A 19270-nucleotide genomic window follows, 5' to 3' on the forward strand; every position below is an offset into this window, starting at 1 on the left:
CACATTGAAAAGTAATGGCAAGAAAATATTTATCAACATGAGGAATTTAAAAAAAAAACGAAAATCTTTGCAAATGACCTCTGAGGGTCAGAATAGAAAATCCTCGAGGAACAATCCCGTTTCGAACCCCACAAAACCTTGTCTTACTCCTCTTCTGTGACCACTTTTTTTTTAATACTTGGTTTCATCCCAATTTTTGTATTATTTCAAATTGTATTGTTCATCGTGTGACCATGGAAAAGCATTGTAGGACAATGGAGAATACATGTGACTGTACATAGGATCGTAAAAATGGCTGTTTGGAAGTAGTTTCTCTTTTCCTCGAATTCTTCAGGTAGTCTGACATGAAATCTTCGATACTCGAGGGACATAAAAATTCTGCGTAAGGTAAATGCACTACGGTTGAACCCCCATGTCCGTTTGACTTGGAAAAGTTCACACACCGCGTCAATCAGTTTCATGTTGGGTAATCCACACAATATCGCGATGACATTTATGTCGTCTGCTACAAAAGGAAACAGTATTTGCACATCGTTTACAAGATAATATACAGTGCAGACGAACAAACAATTGTAAACCACCAACCATTTCGTCGGGAGCACAGCAATCGTCAAATTTGGTTTGTTGACATTTTGTTTTTATTTGTTTGATAAGCGGCTTTCGGTTGGACGTCACAGTATAGGGCCTAATTATGTTGATTTACTTTTCTTGCCCACTGTTATTCCAGTCATGACACGTCATCTTACTTTTTCAACTCACGTAGATCTAGACGAATCGACACAAGAGATCTCGAACGTACTTCAAGTGAATTCAAAAACAAAATGTTACCAAACATCCAGACAATAACGATATCTTTCATTGTCACGTCACTTTCCCGTTCTACCGAGGTTCCTTTAATGATGACACATTAGTGCCCCCCCCCCAAAAAAAAATGATGAAATCAATTCTCAGTTGTTTTTTAAAACGTGTATTTGGTTGTTTTATTCTTGCCTCCCCCCCCCCCCCCCCAAAAAAAAAAATGTGTCCAACACCAAAATATAACTAGCATTATCACTGTATATCTAATACGAAAATCAGCGCTTTCTTTCCAAACTCCAGTATGTACGGTGGCGGCCGCATGCGTATCGAATAACAGGCGCTTTAGTCAATGATCGTGAACCGCATCGATAAGGAGAGTCATGGCGACCAGGAGACGTTTGCTGGTCTTTCACAAGCTTTTTCGGTATTTCAGACAAATTCGATGTGAGCGCCATCCTTTCGTCTGTTCTGTTACAGATTTATTAAGATTAAATCAACACATTTCTACCGTAAAGCTTGGATCTGTTATCTAATCTAATGAATGTAGCCTACTAACGCAAACAACTGACCACATATTTCATGTTTTTTATTCAATGGTTATCGCAAATAATAGCTATTGAGACGTATGGTCATTGGAGAAACTTATTATTTCACAACGTTTAGAATAGTTATGAGCTTAATATCTTAGCTTTTCAAACACATTTACGGTTGTCTTTTTAAGATGTGCGTTTTCGACTACCGGTGGTCAGTTTCAACCGGTAAAGGCGAACACATACACCGTCGTTATCCTGCGCTCCCGCGGCCACTTCTTCACCAACGACGCTGCGATAGGACTCCTATTCAGTTTCTTGCGAAGCGCCACGCGGTCTGGACGCATCCGTTCTACACTCTTGTCTTCCTGTTGTGCAATTCTGAGATCTCAAACTTTGCCTTCACTTACACGTTTGTGTGTGTGTATGTTCGGGCAGTAATCATCGATTGGCCAAAACTACGAATCTGAATCGCCGATTTTCTGAGGTAAAAAAATATCTTTCACAAATTTGCATTCCACTAGTTGAGTCATTGTCACAGCATCATGTTTAGACGTGTAATTGCTACACTCGATATCCCTATAAGAAAGCAATTGCAATCACATTTCGCTCTGATTTGATTTACTTTTTATCTAACCTTCATTTCGTTACGATAATGAAGGGGTTTTACTTCCTAACTCGTTTGGCATACATTTTTTTTTTTTTGGTGTGTGTTTTGACCGTCATCCGCTAATTCTATACTTGGATGTCACATTTCGGGCTGATGGCTGCAAAGCGGACGAAGTTTGTGTCAAATGTCAAAATTAGCCGCTTTCAATTGAGCTAACCAGTTTGGACGGAATGTACGACGATGACTCTAGCTCTTCTTCGCGCCGCTCTTAGTCAAACATAGCTAAACAAGCCAAAACCACGAAGAGCCTTTTGGCCAGTGTTCCTACTTGGGTCCCGGTTTGTTGAGCGGGTCCCGCACTATTTATAGCTTGAAGGATATGAAAGACTTTGGCCAGCTCCAACACCTTGATAGAAACTGATTTTGCTTTCTTTTACAACATTTTTTTTCACCCTTCATCTATGTCTTTTTTCGAACCAGTAAGAACCCTACAGCTAGCAGCCCGTTTATATATACACACACATAGAGCCAGTGTCCGTGTCGACTGTGATCAATTCTAACCACGACTGAGCAAACGGCGCGATTGAATCCGAAATTCGACAGTTGTATTAGTATTTCAAAAGCGGTTTGTGTGTACGATTTATGCTTAGTAGTGGATATTATATCGAATCCAAAGGGCACACATTGTTCTCCCGTTTTTTATTGTATTCTAAATAGCTAAATGGCGTTTGTGATGGCCTTCTATTTACAGGCAAAATGCAACGGTGTGGCCTGGCGATCCTTTGCTGTTTGGTCGTATGCTCACTGGCTGCACCGGACAAACCCAAAGAGGCTCATCGTAAAGAAAAATTAGTTGTCATCCTTCTTGACGGGTAAGGAGATTACAACGAATTTTGCATGATCTCGTGGTGTAACTAAAGATTGTTGCTTAACTCTTTACAGTTTTCGGTGGGACTATGTTGAGCTACAGAAAGATAAGGAGGCCCTGCCCGGTTTCCGACAACTGCACAAAGAGGGCGTCAGGGCCAAATGGGTGAATCCCATCTTCCCCTCGCTGTCGTACGCCAGTTGGACCACCCTAAGTACAGGTGAACAAACATTAAACATACTTTTTTTTTTGTTTTTTTTTTTTGCGTTGAAAGTCATTACCAGTGTTAGTCGCCTGAGGCCATTATGCTCGAGACTCGTCTCGAATTACACGACCGAATTATCGGGTTATTATCCACGTTTTCGAGAATAATTAAATAGTTTGAAATCAATTTAGGGCTCTATGCGGAAAACCACAATATTATCGGGAATTATTTCCACGACTCGTACCGTAAGGAAACATTCGAGTTGTTCAACCGAAGTCTTTCGTCAAATCCACGTTGGTGGCAGGATGCTGAGCCCATATGGACAACAGCCACGCGCAAGGGTCGTAAAGTGGGAACTTTCCTCTGGGCTCGGTAAATCAGTTTACGCTATCGCAACCCTTTGCTCCGTTTTTTTTTTTTTTTTGTACATGTTTTGTTTTTCTAAAACTAAACATGTCCCTTTTGTTTTGTTTTTTCGTAGAAGCGACATTCCTGTTCGAGGCATTCTACCCCATCAGGCCCAGGGTTTTCAACTTACCAAAGGTGCCACTAGCCTTGGTGCCAATCTAGATAAAACGATCAAAATGATCAAATCGGAAGGATACGATTTGGTCATGGTAAGCATTTCCGGTGACAAATATCTTTTCATTAAATTTTTTAAAAATTTTGATTTCTGAATAGGTTTACAACGAACACATTGATAACAAAGGGCATCAATTCGGTAAGGCTTCCATTAGTGACATTTTCACAATCAAAAATGAATCATTGTCATTTGAAATTTGGATTTAGGCCCCGACTCACCCGAGTTAATGATAGCTCTACAAGAAGTGGATGCAGAGCTTTACAAATTCTTAAAAAAGTTAGATGAAACAGATCTCGATGAAACGGTAAAAATATATATTAAGGGGCACTGTACGACCCCGTCAAACTTTGAAATTCTAAATATCAGTATATAAATAAATGGGGTTTTATGTCATTTTAGGTGAATGTGATGATTGTTTCCGACCATGGGATGACGTCAGGTACGCCACATACTGGAGCAGAGTACGTAGAGATAGACGATTATCTCGACATGGACGATGTTTCATATGTCATTGACCGTGCTGCAGTAGCAGCCGTGGCCCCTCTTCCTGGAAAAGCGGATAAGGTGAACAAAGTTTTTAGAAAGTCATCATTGCAATGAAATTTGAATTCCTAGATGCACGTGCGAGCATTCCGCGTTACACAATTTACTGCACCTGTAATAGAGTCATAATGAATAATGACATTTATCAGGTCTACAAGCAACTGAAGCAAATGCGTGGCGTGGATGTTTATCGGCGAGATGATATACCTGATCATTATTACTACAAAAATGGACGTTACGTTCAGGAGATTCTAGTCTGCGCCAAACATGGTGAAATGCCTAATCATTTCCTGATTAACAAAAAATATCAAAGTAATTTACAAATTTTTTATTTCAGGATTTGTTATTAGCGGAGCTGACAGCCCGAAACAAATCCCGCGTGATCCTTCCACACCCCGACCTATGATTTGGGGCGGCCTACATGGCTATGACAACACACATCCTGACATGAGGACCATCTTCATGGCCATGGGTCCCTCTTTCAAAAAGCATTATAAGGGTGAACCAATTGATTTGGTGGATATCTATCAAATCTATGCTCATGTTCTGGACTTGGAGCCTAAACCGCATAACGGCTCTTGGTCACGCGTTCGATCGTACCTCACCAACAGTGCCTCATTCACAAAAGTCCTCAGCTGGAATCCAATCCTTATGACTCTGCTGATCCTGCTAAGATATTTTATTTAAATCATTACAAACGATGCCACGAGTCTAATCAGCAGAACAATGAATACCAGTACTATTTTTATTTTATTGAAAAAAAAATTATTATCTATTAAAGTACTATGGCTGAGTGAGCTCTACTTAAACGTCCCATACCAAGAGGAAATTTCAGTGTAAGAAACGCGATGCCTTTGCTAGTTACGCTCATCCATAAGATACTTATCGATAGAAGAAATTGTTGAACTAGTCTGTTGATTCACATGCGACATTGTATTTTATGGCCTTTTTAACTGATCCATCCCCTATAACTTTTCCTGTACGTTTGTTCGTTTGAAATTAAAAAAAAAGTTCCCTAGTGTATCGGCTAATACAACTGCTTTATAATTCAACCAATCTCGATTCGATGTTGGCTTTCAATAGTCTCTTAATCCTATAACCTTAGTTTTTTTAGGACCCAATTGATTTGATGATAAACGTTTTTTTATCATTTTTTGAGAGCTGTCATCTTTCGCGTAAATCAGTTCCATATTCTCCAAGACTGCATCTCCTATAACGTGCCATGACGTCATTCTCCAGTGAACAATTCGCATCATCGTTCGTCATTTATTTCTATTTGTTTACGTACTGTTTGGCGGCCACTAGTAAAAATCCCACGTCAAAACTAAGACTGCTTGGACAGTAGTCCCAAATAATCGAAGACATTCATAATATGTTATTTAGATCACAGCTATAATGTTTTCAGAAAAAACCGTTTCTCAGGTAAATGATACGTGCTGGTCAAAACTCGAAAAATTCGCTGTTCAGAGAAGATTCATCGATGATGCTTACTACCAACCTGGAAACAAGTTGTGTCAAAGTGTTCTGGGTAAGAAATCAGTAGTCATATTTGACAATGAAGATTTCCTTCATCAACAGTAAGTTGTACAATTAAAGAGAATGAAAAAGTTTTTAATATTTTTGCTTATTAGAACAGAAAAGTTTAGGTGTCATGTTCCTGCATGTATGAAAGTTTTCGAAACACTTATTAGCTTTGAAGATCACTATAACACTCAGCATCGGTATGTTTGTGACACATGCCACAAACGACTTCCATCTCCTCATCTTCTGGATTTACACATATCTGAAACACATGATTCCTACTTTGCAGCACTGGCAGAAAGAAAACCCATGGTATCTATTTTCTAAAATGATTTTTTTTCAATTTTGTCTGAGCATTTGTTTTTCATAGTTCCAATGCTTTGTTGAAAGTTGCAATTTAAGATTTTCAGACAAGAAGGAAAGACGCTCACATTGCATAGAAGTACATAAATTTCCTCCTGACTTCCGCTATGATTCTTCAAAAAATGGAGAAAAGAAAAAGAAAATAGTTCAGACAGATTCCTCAGCAAGTACGTCGAAGCCAGGCAGAATGTTGGGATTCGGACATACATCGAACAGGGGTTTCTTTCGGAATAGAGGTCGTGGAGGAACTCATCGGAGTGATAGAAAACCGCGAAGTACAAATGAAGGAGAGGTGTCGATGGCTGATTTGGAAGATGCGTTGCCATCAATGGAATGACCGTGTACTGATTGGCCATTATACCATAAAACATCATATTTGTATTTAAAATGATCAAAATACTAATAAAACAGAAGCTGGTTGGTTTTTTCCAATTATGTTAGTTATGGCAGTCAGTCCAATTTAGGTCTGGATGGAATAGGCTTGGTGTATTCACAGCCACCTTAGTATCCTGTCTCGCAAATCAAACATATACTGTATATTGCGTTGGAATACTTCACAGAAAGCCTTCTTTTTTTACTCTACATTTTACCCATAATTTCACCACCTGCAGAAACTTATCGATAAATATCTGCGAGGAAAAAGGAATTTGGAACTCGTGACAATAGGCACGGGACACAATAAGCCGGAAAATAATGTTAGCAATCCGAATCGGGTGTGTGATTTCCAACCTGTACTTTAGGCATGCTGGCACAGTGCGCTACGTCGTGTCATCTGAACCTAATTTTGAACTAGTCTAGCAAACTTAGGACGATATAAGAAACTCTACAAACTATCATATAAAAAAAAATTTTTTGCTTTTCTCCATATTCTTGCGCGAGGAACTTACATCTCATACTGGCGCACGATATTTATATTTACCTGATCTTCACTGAAGAAGGTGGTTGAGCTACATGCGAACAACCATAGATGTCGTTATCGTCGGAGTTGTATTTATCATATTAGTCTTGTCTGTCTCTGCTTCCAACCTAGATTCCTGTACTTGCTCTTAATTTTAATTTTTACGAGAAAAAAAAAGTTTACAAATATTTATCATTGACTGGTGGTTAAATGCTTTTTAATGTAGAACACATAGGCACGAAGTTTCTTTTCGTCGTTTGTCTCCGCCTGAAATTCTAATATTTTAAAAAGAAACAATTAGTTCATCTGGGCCATTTGAGAGAAGCTGTTCTCTTTCAATCATGGAAATGAGTCATAGCTTGATTCTTAATGAGGAAGCCCTTGCCAAAATACCAGACACAAAGAAATCTCTATTTGTGTATGAATGGCTACAGTTCCTAGAAAATGTCTTAATAGCAGCCCAAAAGGTAAATATTAACACATTTACACATCTGTCATTGTAATTCATTGGTTTTTATATCATCTTGCTAGAATGACGTAAAAGATTGCCAGAAAAAAATTGTTGAACAATTAATGGCTCAAATCCACGCAAGCCCAGGACCACCTATACGGCAGCTGATTGGCCAATGCTTAGCAACTCTTTTCAGTGTGGGAGATGCTTTCCTTCTCTTTGATACAATCAATAAGTTGAATGACATATTAAAAAACCGAGATGACTCAGCAGGATTTCTCATGACTCGTTTGTAAGATACTTTTCTCACATTTTAAAAGGATCTTTGTTTATCATACAGCTTTGTGCAGGGCTGCTATCACAACCTTGGGATGTCTGTATGAGAGACTTGGTCGTATGGCAGGGAGATCCTATGATGAATCTGTTCAAGTATTGCTAAGAGGACTTAAGAATAGCGAGTCTCAAACCAGAGCAGAAAGCCTTGTCACCCTAGAAAAGGTAATACTTGTTTTAAAGTTTATTGGTTTTGAAGCTAATAATCTTATATTTTTGGGCTAGTTATGTTGTGGTATGGGTTCAGCAGCCTCAAATCAACATCGTGATATCTTTAAAACTTGCAAGTTATGTCTGTCCGATAGAAACATGAATGTTCGAGCTGCAGCAGCCAAGGTACATAAAGTTAACACGCGCCAACTTTCTCCTGATTTATTAATGGAATCCTTTAGTGCATGTGGGAAGTCATGAAGCATTCGTCAACTAGTATTCTTCAACTTAACGAGTTTGAATCGATAGCTGCTCTTAGCTTCCGAGCTCTAGAAGGCTCGAACCATGAAGTGCGTTGTGCTGTAGCTCTTTTGCTTGGACATGCAGCTGCTGCAGCTCTTACACCTCCCAAATCCGGCCCACCAAGAGCTAACTTGTCCGCTGCATCAGCTAATCAGGCTGCGGCATCTGCTGCAGCCAAGGTTGCATCAGTAGAAGAAGTCCTGGGAGTAATTTCGACAGGGTTTTTGCGTGGGGGTGGAGGCTTCCTAAAAGGAACTGGCGAAATGATAAAAGGACCAGCTGCCACCAGCCGAGAAGTTCGAGTTGGCGTAACGATGGTAATTAGTAGCTACAGGCGAGCAAAGGATTTTTCATTTCTATCGCCATTTTTACTCTAGAGCTACGTCGTCATGGTCCAGCAACTTGGTTCTGCTTGGTTGGAACGCCATCTAAATATCATGCTGCAACACTTGCTTGACTTAGCAGCGCAACCACGAGCTGCTCCCACGCATGTTGACGCCGTCTATTCTCGTCAGTGTATCACATTTGTGTTCCGTTCACTACTGGGAAAGATGTTAGGAGAAAAGCAGCAAACAGCTGCATGTAAAGAATTTGCACGCATTATCAACCATCAGATGAATAGCATTGGTAGATCTTGTCATAATTTATTGATAGACAGATTATCGAAAAATCTTAATCGCTTTTCCATTTTTCGTTAGATCCTAATCCCGAAAATGCCAAAGACAGTAGTACACAAGAAACAATATTTAGTCAACATCTTCTTGTGTGCGCGCTTCAGGAACTTGGCTCGCTTGTCCACAGTCAGGCCAGTTCTGCGTCCGCGCTATTGGCCGACCAGGTTAAATGATAGTAAACCGTCCAACAATTATTATCTCTTTTTAAAATTTTTATATTATAGGGAGCGGGCGTGATTGATTGTGCTATTGCTGTCTTGCTTCATCCGTCACAAGCTGCTCGTCTAGCAGCTGCCTGGAGTCTACAGTCAATGGCAGTGGCTGTTCCTTCGCACCTTACACTACTCATTGACAAGTATTAGATATTTAACATGCGTCGGGTAATTTATTAGCTGCTAATATTGCATTTCCACTTGAAAGGTGTGTGGATGCCCTGGAAAATCTCCGTAGCACTCCCGAAGCTGTCTCAGGTTATAGCGGTGCTTTGGCTGCGCTTATAGCCGGAGTTTCGTCTACCACATTAGGCATTCCGCATAATCGCGGAAAGGTACAGCCATCCGATCAATACTTTTCTTTCGCCGGTCTTCTAACTTTCAAACAAACGGTTCAGATTGTATTTAACACTGCAGAGGAGTTGCTGCGAAGCGCCAGCCAAAATAACAGACTTGCTGTTCAGCGCACGCAAGCTGGTTGGCTTCTTATTGGCGCAGTTATGACTTTAGGGGTGTCTGTAGTAAGTAGTCTTGTGCCACGAATGCTGCTACTTTGGCGCAATAGTTTCCCTCGCTCAGCCAAGGAACTGGAATCGGAAAAAGCACGCGGTGACGCCTTCACCTGGCAGGTACCATAATCTATATATTATTTGATTAGTGTAAATAGCTTGCGCAAAGAAACAAGTTAATAACATAAAATATTGCAATTATTAGCGTTTAAAAATGTCAAATTCTAATAACTTTATTATTTTCATTAGGTTGCACTGGAGGGCCGTGCGGGGGCCTTATCGTCAATTTGTAGTTTCCTCCGACACTGTCCGCAGTTGGCGACATCTGAGGATATTACCAAGCGTCTAATGGGCCCACTTGATGCCGCCATCACTATGCTGACAAGGTTTTTTCCCCGATACGATACATACATTTGATTGATACATATAAGTCATTAAATGGTGTCTTTCTTCTTTTGTATATGTGAATTAGCATTGCATCTGTCGTCAAGTCGTATGGACAGCCTCTTAAGGCAGCTTGCGCCATGGTTCGTCTTCGTCTATACGATGCACTTTCCTTGGTTCCTCCGCAATATTACGAAGGTAGGGATATAAATGTTTCCTGTAACAGCCTAAAGCAAATGCGATTTTGCTATTTTACAGCAAGCTACACCCAGCTTTTACGTTTACTCGTTGCCGAGTTTACTTTGGCTGAAAATCCAGCAAATACAACCACATCTTTGTTACAGCAACAATGCCAGCCTGATGGCTCTGCAGTTTTATTACACCCAGATTTGCAAGATTCAGACTACAATCTACTACAACAGCAGTTGTTACCCAACAGTGCCGCTGGTTCAGGAGCCCTTGAACACGATCCATGTTCGCTTTACGTATTAGTAACTGACCGGTCACATGTAGTTGGAAGCGTTCCGGGACCTCTTCCATTGGGTGTAGCGGTTATCGATGCATCAATCACACTCTTTGGTCACGTTTTTCCTCGCGTGTTACCGAAACACCGCCTTCAGCTCTTGGTTCATTTTGAAGATAGCATCAAACAGGCAAAAACACGACAGGCCGTTCAAACGAATATATTTGCTAGTCTACTAGCTGCTTTACGTAACGTAGCCGAAGCTAAAACTGGGCTTGGTCCTAATGGAGAGGAACTCCGAAAAGGCCTTTCCAATCTCATTCAAGCCGGCCTTATCAATCCCACTTGTCCCGCGCTTCGTTGTGCTGCAGCTGAGGCTCTGGGTCGCTTGGCTCAGACAGGATTGGACCCACGCTTCACAAGTGAAGCTATCCAGACCAGCTTCGAGAAACTGAAGAACAGCCGAGACGCCGCTAGTAGAACAGGACATAGCCTAGCATTAGGATGTTTACATCGCTACGGTGGAGGCTTAGGACTAGCCTCCTCACAGCAGCTCAGCAGCAGTATTTCCATCTTAACTGCTCTCAGTCAAGATACTTCGTCAGCTATGGTGCAACAATGGGCACTACATGCCCTAGCGTCGATTGGAGAAGCTAGTGGTCCAGTTTTCCGACCATTTGCCGACTCCTGTACCAATATGGCATTGCAATTACTGATGACGGTACCTTCAACTAATGTTGAAGTACTCAGAGCTGTCGGTCGTTGTTGTGCCGCTTTGGTTAGTGCTTTTGGTCCTGAATTACAAGGCATGTAAAATTAATTCAATTCAACGTTCAATTTGTGATTATAAGTAATGACATTGAATTTACTTGAATAGGAAATACTGGCAATATCATTGCGGCCCGATCCTCGCTATTGTCCGCATGTGCTCTGTTACAGCAACACAGTAGTCCCGTAGTACAATCCGAAGCCATCTTTTGCCTACAGCAGATGCACATGTTTGCCCCGCGTCATGTTAACCTTAGCAAACTTGTTCCTCTCCTTTGCGTAAGTCTAACTAGTTTCCTTTCTTTGAATTGTTTTAAATTGTACTTCGTCCTTTTAGCGTTCTATTAACAGCCAACATTTGGGACTACGACGTGCTGCCGTCTCATGCCTGCGTCAATTAGTTCAAAGGGAGGCCAGAGAAGTCTGTGAACATGCTGCAGCGTACGTTACAGAATCAAGCCGTGCAGTTCCCCTTTTTAACGGATCAAAACAAGGACTCCCCATGGCCTTGCTTTTCCTTTTGGATAGCGAAGTTGACGTTATGCTGCAGCGTCATCTTCGCGATACATTAAATGGCCTACTCACTACTTTAGCCGAACAACAGCTCAGTTCTTGGCTCACGCTGTTTAAGGAAGTACTGACAACATCACCTGATACAGCTGCTGGTCCGGTTCCATCCGGACAGCATGGGCAACCAGGATTAGGACATAAAAGTGGATCATCGGCAGCTGATGCAGATGGCGATGGGGCGGCTGATGACGATGAAGAGGAGTTTCACGCTAATGGAGATAGCCTTTCACCTACCCCTAGTAGTCGCCCAGCTGGCTTGCCCCCGCCGCGCTGGCCTACTAGGGTATTTGCCGCTCAGTCAACCGGAAAATTGCTGTTGCTCATGCGAGAAAGCACGTCTACGGCTCATTTTGACTTGGCAGCAGCTCGGCAGCTTAGCAGCGCGAATGGATCTGATTACCTGGTCTTGCACCTCTCTGATTTGATTCGACTAGCGTTTATCGCTGCCACATCCGATTGTGATGCTCTTCGTATGGAAGGTCTCCGCCTGCTTCAACTACTCATAGATTGTTTTGCTGATCAACAAGAGCCTGAATTTCCCGGACATTCCATCCTCGAACAATATCAAGCCCAAGTAATTGTCTTTACAGTTCATATTTTTTAATCCCTACATTTTGTTTTGTTTATAAACAGATAAGTGCCGCCTTAAGACCAGCGTTCAGTGCAGACACAGCCCCAAATGTCACTGCTGCCGCTTGCCATGTTTGCAGTACGTGGATGTGTTGCGGTGTTGCTCAAGATCTATCAGACCTTCGTCGTGTTCAACAGCTTCTTCTCTCAGCATTAAATCGTATCACCGCCGCCCAGCAATGTACTCTTCCCCCACTGAGTGGAATTGGTGGACTTCAACAGCATCGATTGTATAACGAAAGCGCTGCCACTCTTGAAAACCTATCGGTTCTCAAAGCTTGGGCGGAGGTCTACGTTTCTGCTATGAAAGATAGGTATCATTCGATTTTTTCCTAATAAATATTTTTTTATGATTTTGATCGATGTCGATGGTTTTGCAGTAGAGTTACCGAAGGTCGACATCTGCTTCTACCGTTAGTAAAACCTGAATTGGCTGGGTTAGCTCAGTTTTGGCTTGCAGCTCTTAAAGACCATGCTCTCCTCACGCTTCCTGCGGGTAAATATTGCTTCCGACGTTTTGCTATGTTCTAGAAATTTTGCGCTTTCTAACCCATTCTACTAACGTTTAGAATTTGGCCCACAATTGCCACCTGAAGGAGGAACGTTTTATACCCACGATGCAGCAGATCTATCACGACCTTATTACAAGCTAAGCTGGCCTCCCTTACTCCAGGCTGCGGCTCTTTGGTTGGGTCATGCTAATAATGCTGGTGAAACTATTGAACCAGACAATGTCTACTCCAATCACTTTTTCCTAGTATTCGGTATGACTTGCCACTATGTTAACGTAAGACTCAAAATTTATGTGAATCTTTTGTCTGCAATAGGGATTGTGCTGGAAGCTCTGTGTGATCTCAAATCTACCGAACCAGATTCTTCAACGGCGGCTTGTTTGTACGCGCTCCAATCACTACTGCACTCGCCAAAAGCTCGGAACACTATGACCTGCCAACCACCGCTAACAGTTGAAGTTTGCAACGTCCTGCATCGAGTTGTGTTGACAAAAAAAGCACCGATTCAACACCAAGCGTTAGAAGTGTTATTGGCACTCGTGCAAGCCACTCACGAGCAAATGAATCGATCAAGTGATTCTGTCAGTGCAGGTGAAGGTGGTAGCGAAGGAGAGCTTTTACCGGGTACCTCGTTAGTTTTCGCGGCTCTTGAAGTCTGCCTATGTCAACTCGTCCAAGTATATCCCAATATGGACCCCAGTGCCACCAGCAACACAAAAAGTGTTAGAAGAATAATTGGCATTGGCGGGAAAACAGGGGAGGACTTGGTGGCTGCTGCGCTGGACGTAATGGGACTGCTTCCATCTGTATGTTCGCCGCACGGTGCGCTCTCGCTCCTACCGGCATTGTTACATCTAGTTACCAATGTCTTACAAGAAGCCAGGACACTAGAATCGCCGGCCGTTCAGGCTGCATTACGTTGTTTGAACACGTATTGCAGCCATCCTTTTTCGAAGCTACCGGAAACTGAAGCGCCATACGGCAAACTGCTCCAGAGCTGCGCCGCTCGTCTTCTAGATTGGGGTAAAGCCGGTCAAGAAGAGGATCGTTTAGATCCCTTAGTGCTGTTGAGTGCCGTCTCTGGGATGTTGCTTAACGCTCCATCTGGATTACTCTCATGTCCCGCTTTATTATATCCATCACTCAACGCTTTCCAGCAGTCCCTACAGTCGGCCGATGCCAGACTGAGGCTTCACACTTTGCGACTGTTTGGTAACTTACTTCAAGATGCAACTCGCCAGTTAATTTCGTATCCTGAGAACGCGAAGTCAATCCTTCGACCATTGACACCGTATGTTCATGCACTGGCACCGAAAATTGTGACGCATTTGTGTAGCCCCACATCTCGCCTCCTTAATTCTCAACAACAATTGTTGATGACAATTGAGTCAATCACCTGCGTTGAAGCTCTAACTGCACTTGCAGATGGCGAAAATTGTAAGCTTTTTAATATCATTTTATCTTGTTAAGGAAAAGCATTTAATTTTTTATTTTCTATAGCTCTTCTAGTTCTGCAACTTTTGGTTCCAATTCTCATAAATTGCTTATTGGATCCGATGCAAATGAAAACATCCAATCCTTTGGCCAAGACGTTGCACGCCCATGCATTACAAACTTTGACGCGGATAGGCACCCAGTATCCACAGGTGATGGAAAATGCAAATGCAAACCAGTGTCGAATTCTGTTTCAGCAACAGTTAATTGAATTTTTATTTGATACAACAGGAGTTTAAATCTCTACTGAGTGTCCTGCCGGACTTGAGAACAAAACTTGAATCAGCTGCAAGAGCAAACCAAATGGGAGCTATAAATGCTAAACAGGGTGCGATGAACACCACGACAGAAATCAAGGCGGCTCCTACCATTAAGCTGAAAACTGATTTCAGCAATTTTAATTAGTGTTATTTGGCATTCTTATCGCCCATTCTTTGTGATCATATCGTGTGACCTGCAAGTCTATTGTATGGATTAAAGGATTGTTTTATGTGATCAGTTTTCACTGTAGCTTATGTTAAATGGTACTCACATGTGTTAAACACGCACTAGTGGGGGCAGTTACAGTTTGTATTTACCAAGGTTCTTTCAATAAAACAAGTAAACAATAAACCATCAGAAACTAACAGAACAATTGTTTTTTAATCAGTTTCTTCATTCTTGTCACTTAAGATTATCAAAATTGCTGGAAAACACAAACTTTCATGTTGGCAGAAGCAGGATGAAGATTTATGGTTAATCAGCTAAAGCAGCCTTAACACCATCAACAATGGTCTGCATCTTGGCAGGTGAATCCACAAAGCCATTCCCATTCTTGAAGAAACAATAAATAATTGGATAATTAATTTAATGCCTCAACTTGTAAGAAAGGTGCGTTTGCTATGGCTTCTCACCTTCTTGGAATGAAGAAGTTTGCCACCTACAATTTGCACTTCAAAGTAGCCAGTGACTCCAGGGGTGCCTTCTCCTGTCTTCCATTCACAAGTTTACCACAATGAGAGTATATATTGATTGGAAATTGCCATTGTAAAACTTACAATATCTAGTTGACCTGGGAAGAGTCCTTCAAGCTCCTGTTTGAGCTAATATACATAAAATAGTTACTTATTCTCTGCTTGTAATGTCATATGGAAATAAACACCATTATATATATTCCATTGTTCCTGATTCTACGTTTTGAAACTTAAAATGAAATAAAGTTACCTTGTTGAACTTCCCCCGATAGCCTCAGGCTCCACTGAAATAGTAATGAGTAAATAAGAATTGCTTAATAATGTGATAAAAACAGAGAAGGCAAAGCCCTATCGTATGTTGTGTTTACAAAGAATTTCATCGTTTTAACCTTTATCTTTTGTGAAGCTCGGTATTGATAAGAGGCGTAAAACCGAACAAGAAACACATAAAAAAATGCAAAATAATGATAATGACAAATTTTTATAATTACCAATATACAACACGAATCTGCAATTTCGCCATTTTACGATGTTTTTTTGAACGCTTAACGATTTTGATCGTAGAAAATTTCACCTGCAATGCTTATCACAGTTCGACTGCTACTGAACGCTAACGGGGCGAGTACACTACTCACCCAGTGAAAGACAAGTCTTAACAATTTCGTGATATGGACTACAAAGCAGCTACGATAACTACTATCAGCTACGCTACAAAGCCTATAGAACATAGCATATGCGCGTACGATACCGTTTGGTGGCGAAGAAAATTTTTTTAAGCCCGATTAAATAAGCCCGACTAAATAAGCACGACTTTTCTCTGTTGGGCTTAAAAGTTTTTTCTGAAAAAACTGCCACTCATTAGAATTGGTTCAATTTCACAGCATATACTATAAATTGAATGCTGATTGCGGAAAAAATTGCTATTTTTTTCATTAGGTTAATCGTTTTTGAAATACACCGAATATTTGACGCAATGGCAGCGCGCCAGTACGCTACAGCGCTAGCGCGATGCAGCCGAAAGTCGGGCTTATTTATTAGTCGGGCTTACTTATCAGTCGGGCTTAAAAAAATTTTCGGCAAAATTTTATGGCAATCCGTTTTACATAAAAAAAAAAAAAAAAAAAAACCAAAAAAAAAAAAAAAAAAATCACACTTTTTTCTCTTTTTTCTACCCGTAGCCATCTACCAGTCGGTTTCGTTATTACAGGCATGTAAGCAATTTGAGTTAATTGTATCCCATTAGCAGTTAATTGAGTAGCGTGGCTGGAGAAAAACGCGTGGCTGGAGAAAAACTCGTGGCTGGAGGAACAATTGAAAAATGGATAAGATAATACAACAAAAGGATGGTAAGTATAAAGATTATTATATTGGTTTTCAATTATTAATTATTGTTTATTAGATCAAATTATGAAGCTGCAGGCCCAATTATTGGAACAACACAAAATATTAGATAACAGCAATGCTAAGGATGGTAAGGCCTAATACGTAATGATTCTATTTATTTGCTTTTATTCATTTGTGTTTTGTAGCTCAAATTTTGAGTCTACAAGCTCAGGTAGGGGAAAAGAACAAATTGGAACGGAACAGTTTCCAAACAGTGAAGGAGGTTTTTCCAAACTCATCCCTAACTGAACATGAGGATGAATTGGCATTAGGTGAACACAGTCAGGTACCTAAACTTTTCAAATAAGAATTCAAAATAAGTATAAAATTTTAACAAACAATTATTTATTGTTTAGTTATTCAGTCTACCACCTGACAGTGTGTTAAAGTTAAATTCTGTTAGTGCTGCACTAAAAGAATTGGTAGTAATAAGTCCATGCAGCAAAGGAAGTGAACAATTGTGGGACCATATTTGGGCTGAAAATGGGTGTGGTACGGAAACCCAGAAATAGCATGAGTTCAACATAAAACATGAATTAGGTACTTTTCGGTTTTTTGTCTATCAAAAGAGTATTTTTAATGCTATTATTTTGCATTCACAGAATTTTAGTGGGGGATCAAGTCAAGTCTCGAAGTGTTACAGGATGGAAGAGTGAGCCTACAGTTGAAAAACACTGAAAGTGCATTACCATTAAGGTATGAGGTAAAGTAATAGAGTATGCAAATTGTCTAATGAGAAGTACCATCTTGTGTGAATGAATCCTGTGTAACAACAATCCTTTATAGTTCTGTCATAGCTAGAAGCCTCAAATAATTCTGCTTCTCTTGCTAAAGAACAACTTGTCCTTTACGTTCAGAGTGTTGGTGAAGCTGGGTACTTAAATGGCCCTAAAGATGTTTCGTTTCGTTGGCATTGCAGCAATGAACATCATACATGGACTTTTTAGGTATGAAAGGAATTTTCTTGAAAATTTTTTGAATTTATGACAAAGCATTTCTTCTGCTTTTTGCCAACCATGTCTAATCTAAAAAAAAAATTTATCCAATAGGAAAGGATTTTCAGCATACTGGGAACACAACTATCAACAATGCAACATTCTAGGGGTGCTATTTTATCATTCAAGAGCCTTATACAATGATTTTCATCTGCAATTTGTATGGCCTTTCCCAAGCTTCTGCCAGAAGTTGAATCTATAAGTCATGTAAGTCACATGAGCAACAATTGAGATGCTTAATGGTGTTGTTTTTCTTTTCTCAGCATAGGTTAATAGTAACATTGGATCTGAAAAGATTCTTGGTTGGGGCAAGACACTGAATAAATTGTATTGATTCGATGGATGACATGACATTTCTATACTTAATTCGGATTCCCCAGACGGTATTTGATATTTAAAAAATTGAAGTGCATATCTGGGCTCCCTTCCTTTCCGTAGCCCCGTTTCCCCTTGACTCGTAATAAGCCCGTAGGGGGTCATGCCCCTACTGTACGGTATATATAAAAACAACATATACCGAGGTTTGGAGGGCTCTGGCCGGAAAGGGGACGTGGGGGTCCGCGTAGTCCGATGATGTGTTCACGGAGGACGACGTGGCTACCCACAAATCCGAACTAAAGGTTAATCGCTCCTGTAAAAATGTTCCAAATCTTCAGCTCTTCTTCCGGCTTCTCTTAGCCAATCACCGGGTAATCTCCCCGGTGGGTCAACAAGGCAGTGTCTCCCCCTGCCTGGGTTGACGGCAAGTTTTGAAAGGGCTATTATGCCTTTTTAAAGTTGCAAAAATAATTGTAATGTGCAGAGAATTGTCAATAAAATTTTTTTTTATCAAATATTTTATCCAAAATTTGTTTCTTTCATTGTCTGTGTTAGCCGTGTTCACACATTACATTTATCAACTTTTTTTTTTTCTTCGCATTATTTGTTTTTGTCACCTTTGATGGTAAGCATTGTTTCCATTTGTTTATCGTTTATCTGTAAGTATTATTTATTACACTCTTTGAATTTGAGAGACTCTCTCGAGATTCAAGGAACAATCTGGATATTTTATGAATTAATTTTGTATTTTGTTTTACTCGTATGGGAACCGATCCCCAGACATTCAGCGTGCAACGCCGATGCTCTAACATTGAGCCACGAGATATATCTAAATATTTTATTATCGCATATCATATGTTATCGTCTAGGATGTTTATGCAGTCTTTCACAACTATATGTTTATCTTTCTATTGCTTCCATAAGGTTCTTAGCTCTGTGGTAGAGCTTTTATCTGCGATACCTGTTACCCTGGGTTCAAACCTCAGGAGATGTGTAAAAATGAAGTAGAATAATGTAGAAGAGTATATTGCAGAATTGCATTTCAGTTTTATTCTAAGTGTAAATGCAAGTCCACAAGTGACTAGAAAAAAAAGCCAACTTAAAATCATATGATTCGTGGTTCATTGGTAGAGCATCGGCGAGGTATGCCGAACATCCAGGGTTCGATCCCTGGATAATAATAGAATGCTTACAGATAAACGATAAACCAATACCCGTCACATTACCATCAAATGTGACAAAAACAAAT

At 40.6% G+C, this 19270-nt stretch overlaps 3 protein-coding genes and 1 long non-coding RNA gene across 6 annotated transcripts; 3 read left to right on the forward strand and 1 right to left on the reverse strand.

The window, feature by feature from the left end:
- Positions 1–1660: 1660 nt before the first annotated feature.
- On the forward strand, positions 1661–5189 carry LOC130700680 (glycerophosphocholine cholinephosphodiesterase ENPP6-like). Of its 2 annotated transcripts, none has more exons than XM_057522664.2 (10): positions 1661–1815; positions 2690–2810; positions 2881–3026; positions 3203–3383; positions 3493–3628; positions 3693–3732; positions 3801–3898; positions 3994–4158; positions 4287–4407; positions 4475–5189. In XM_057522664.2, the coding sequence occupies exons 2-10, from the start codon at positions 2695–2697 to the stop codon at positions 4822–4824; spliced, it is 1353 nt and encodes a 450-aa protein (XP_057378647.1). In that variant the 5' UTR covers positions 1661–1815; positions 2690–2694; the 3' UTR covers positions 4825–5189. The 2 variants fall into 2 exon arrangements, with proteins under 2 accessions (XP_057378647.1, XP_059353060.1); XM_059497077.1 differs by lacking the exon at positions 1661–1815 and adding an exon at positions 2425–2563.
- A 237-nt stretch (positions 5190–5426) lies between these two features.
- LOC130700655 (zinc finger protein 511-like) lies at positions 5427–6398 on the forward strand. The gene is made up of 3 exons (XM_057522637.2): positions 5427–5714; positions 5769–5970; positions 6029–6398. The coding sequence occupies exons 1-3, from the start codon at positions 5533–5535 to the stop codon at positions 6356–6358; spliced, it is 714 nt and encodes a 237-aa protein (XP_057378620.1). The 5' UTR covers positions 5427–5532; the 3' UTR covers positions 6359–6398.
- A 640-nt stretch (positions 6399–7038) lies between these two features.
- On the forward strand, positions 7039–14866 carry LOC130700636 (HEAT repeat-containing protein 5B-like). Of its 2 annotated transcripts, none has more exons than XM_057522608.2 (21): positions 7039–7386; positions 7451–7662; positions 7721–7868; positions 7929–8039; positions 8096–8473; positions 8534–8783; positions 8855–8994; positions 9055–9185; positions 9251–9377; positions 9441–9671; positions 9801–9937; positions 10024–10133; positions 10194–11204; positions 11276–11445; positions 11504–12310; positions 12370–12680; positions 12747–12862; positions 12936–13130; positions 13194–14315; positions 14379–14524; positions 14604–14866. In XM_057522608.2, exons 1-21 carry the CDS (start codon positions 7261–7263, stop codon positions 14775–14777), a joined length of 6153 nt encoding a protein of 2050 aa, XP_057378591.1. In that variant the 5' UTR covers positions 7039–7260; the 3' UTR covers positions 14778–14866. The 2 variants fall into 2 exon arrangements, with proteins under 2 accessions (XP_057378591.1, XP_057378593.1); XM_057522610.2 differs by having other exon boundaries at positions 12750–12862.
- Positions 14867–14921: 55 nt separating this feature from the next.
- On the reverse strand, positions 14922–15956 carry LOC130700683 (uncharacterized). The gene is made up of 5 exons (XR_009003854.2): positions 15817–15956; positions 15576–15609; positions 15410–15454; positions 15266–15343; positions 14922–15185 (listed from the first exon to the last, which is right to left on the reverse strand). It is a non-coding gene; the product is annotated as an uncharacterized LOC130700683 (long non-coding RNA).
- Between the last annotated feature and the right edge of the window lie 3314 nt (positions 15957–19270).

Source organism: Daphnia carinata, chromosome 9 (genome assembly GCF_022539665.2).
Source record: "Daphnia carinata strain CSIRO-1 chromosome 9, CSIRO_AGI_Dcar_HiC_V3, whole genome shotgun sequence".
NCBI classification, from domain to species: domain Eukaryota; kingdom Metazoa; phylum Arthropoda; class Branchiopoda; order Diplostraca; family Daphniidae; genus Daphnia; species Daphnia carinata.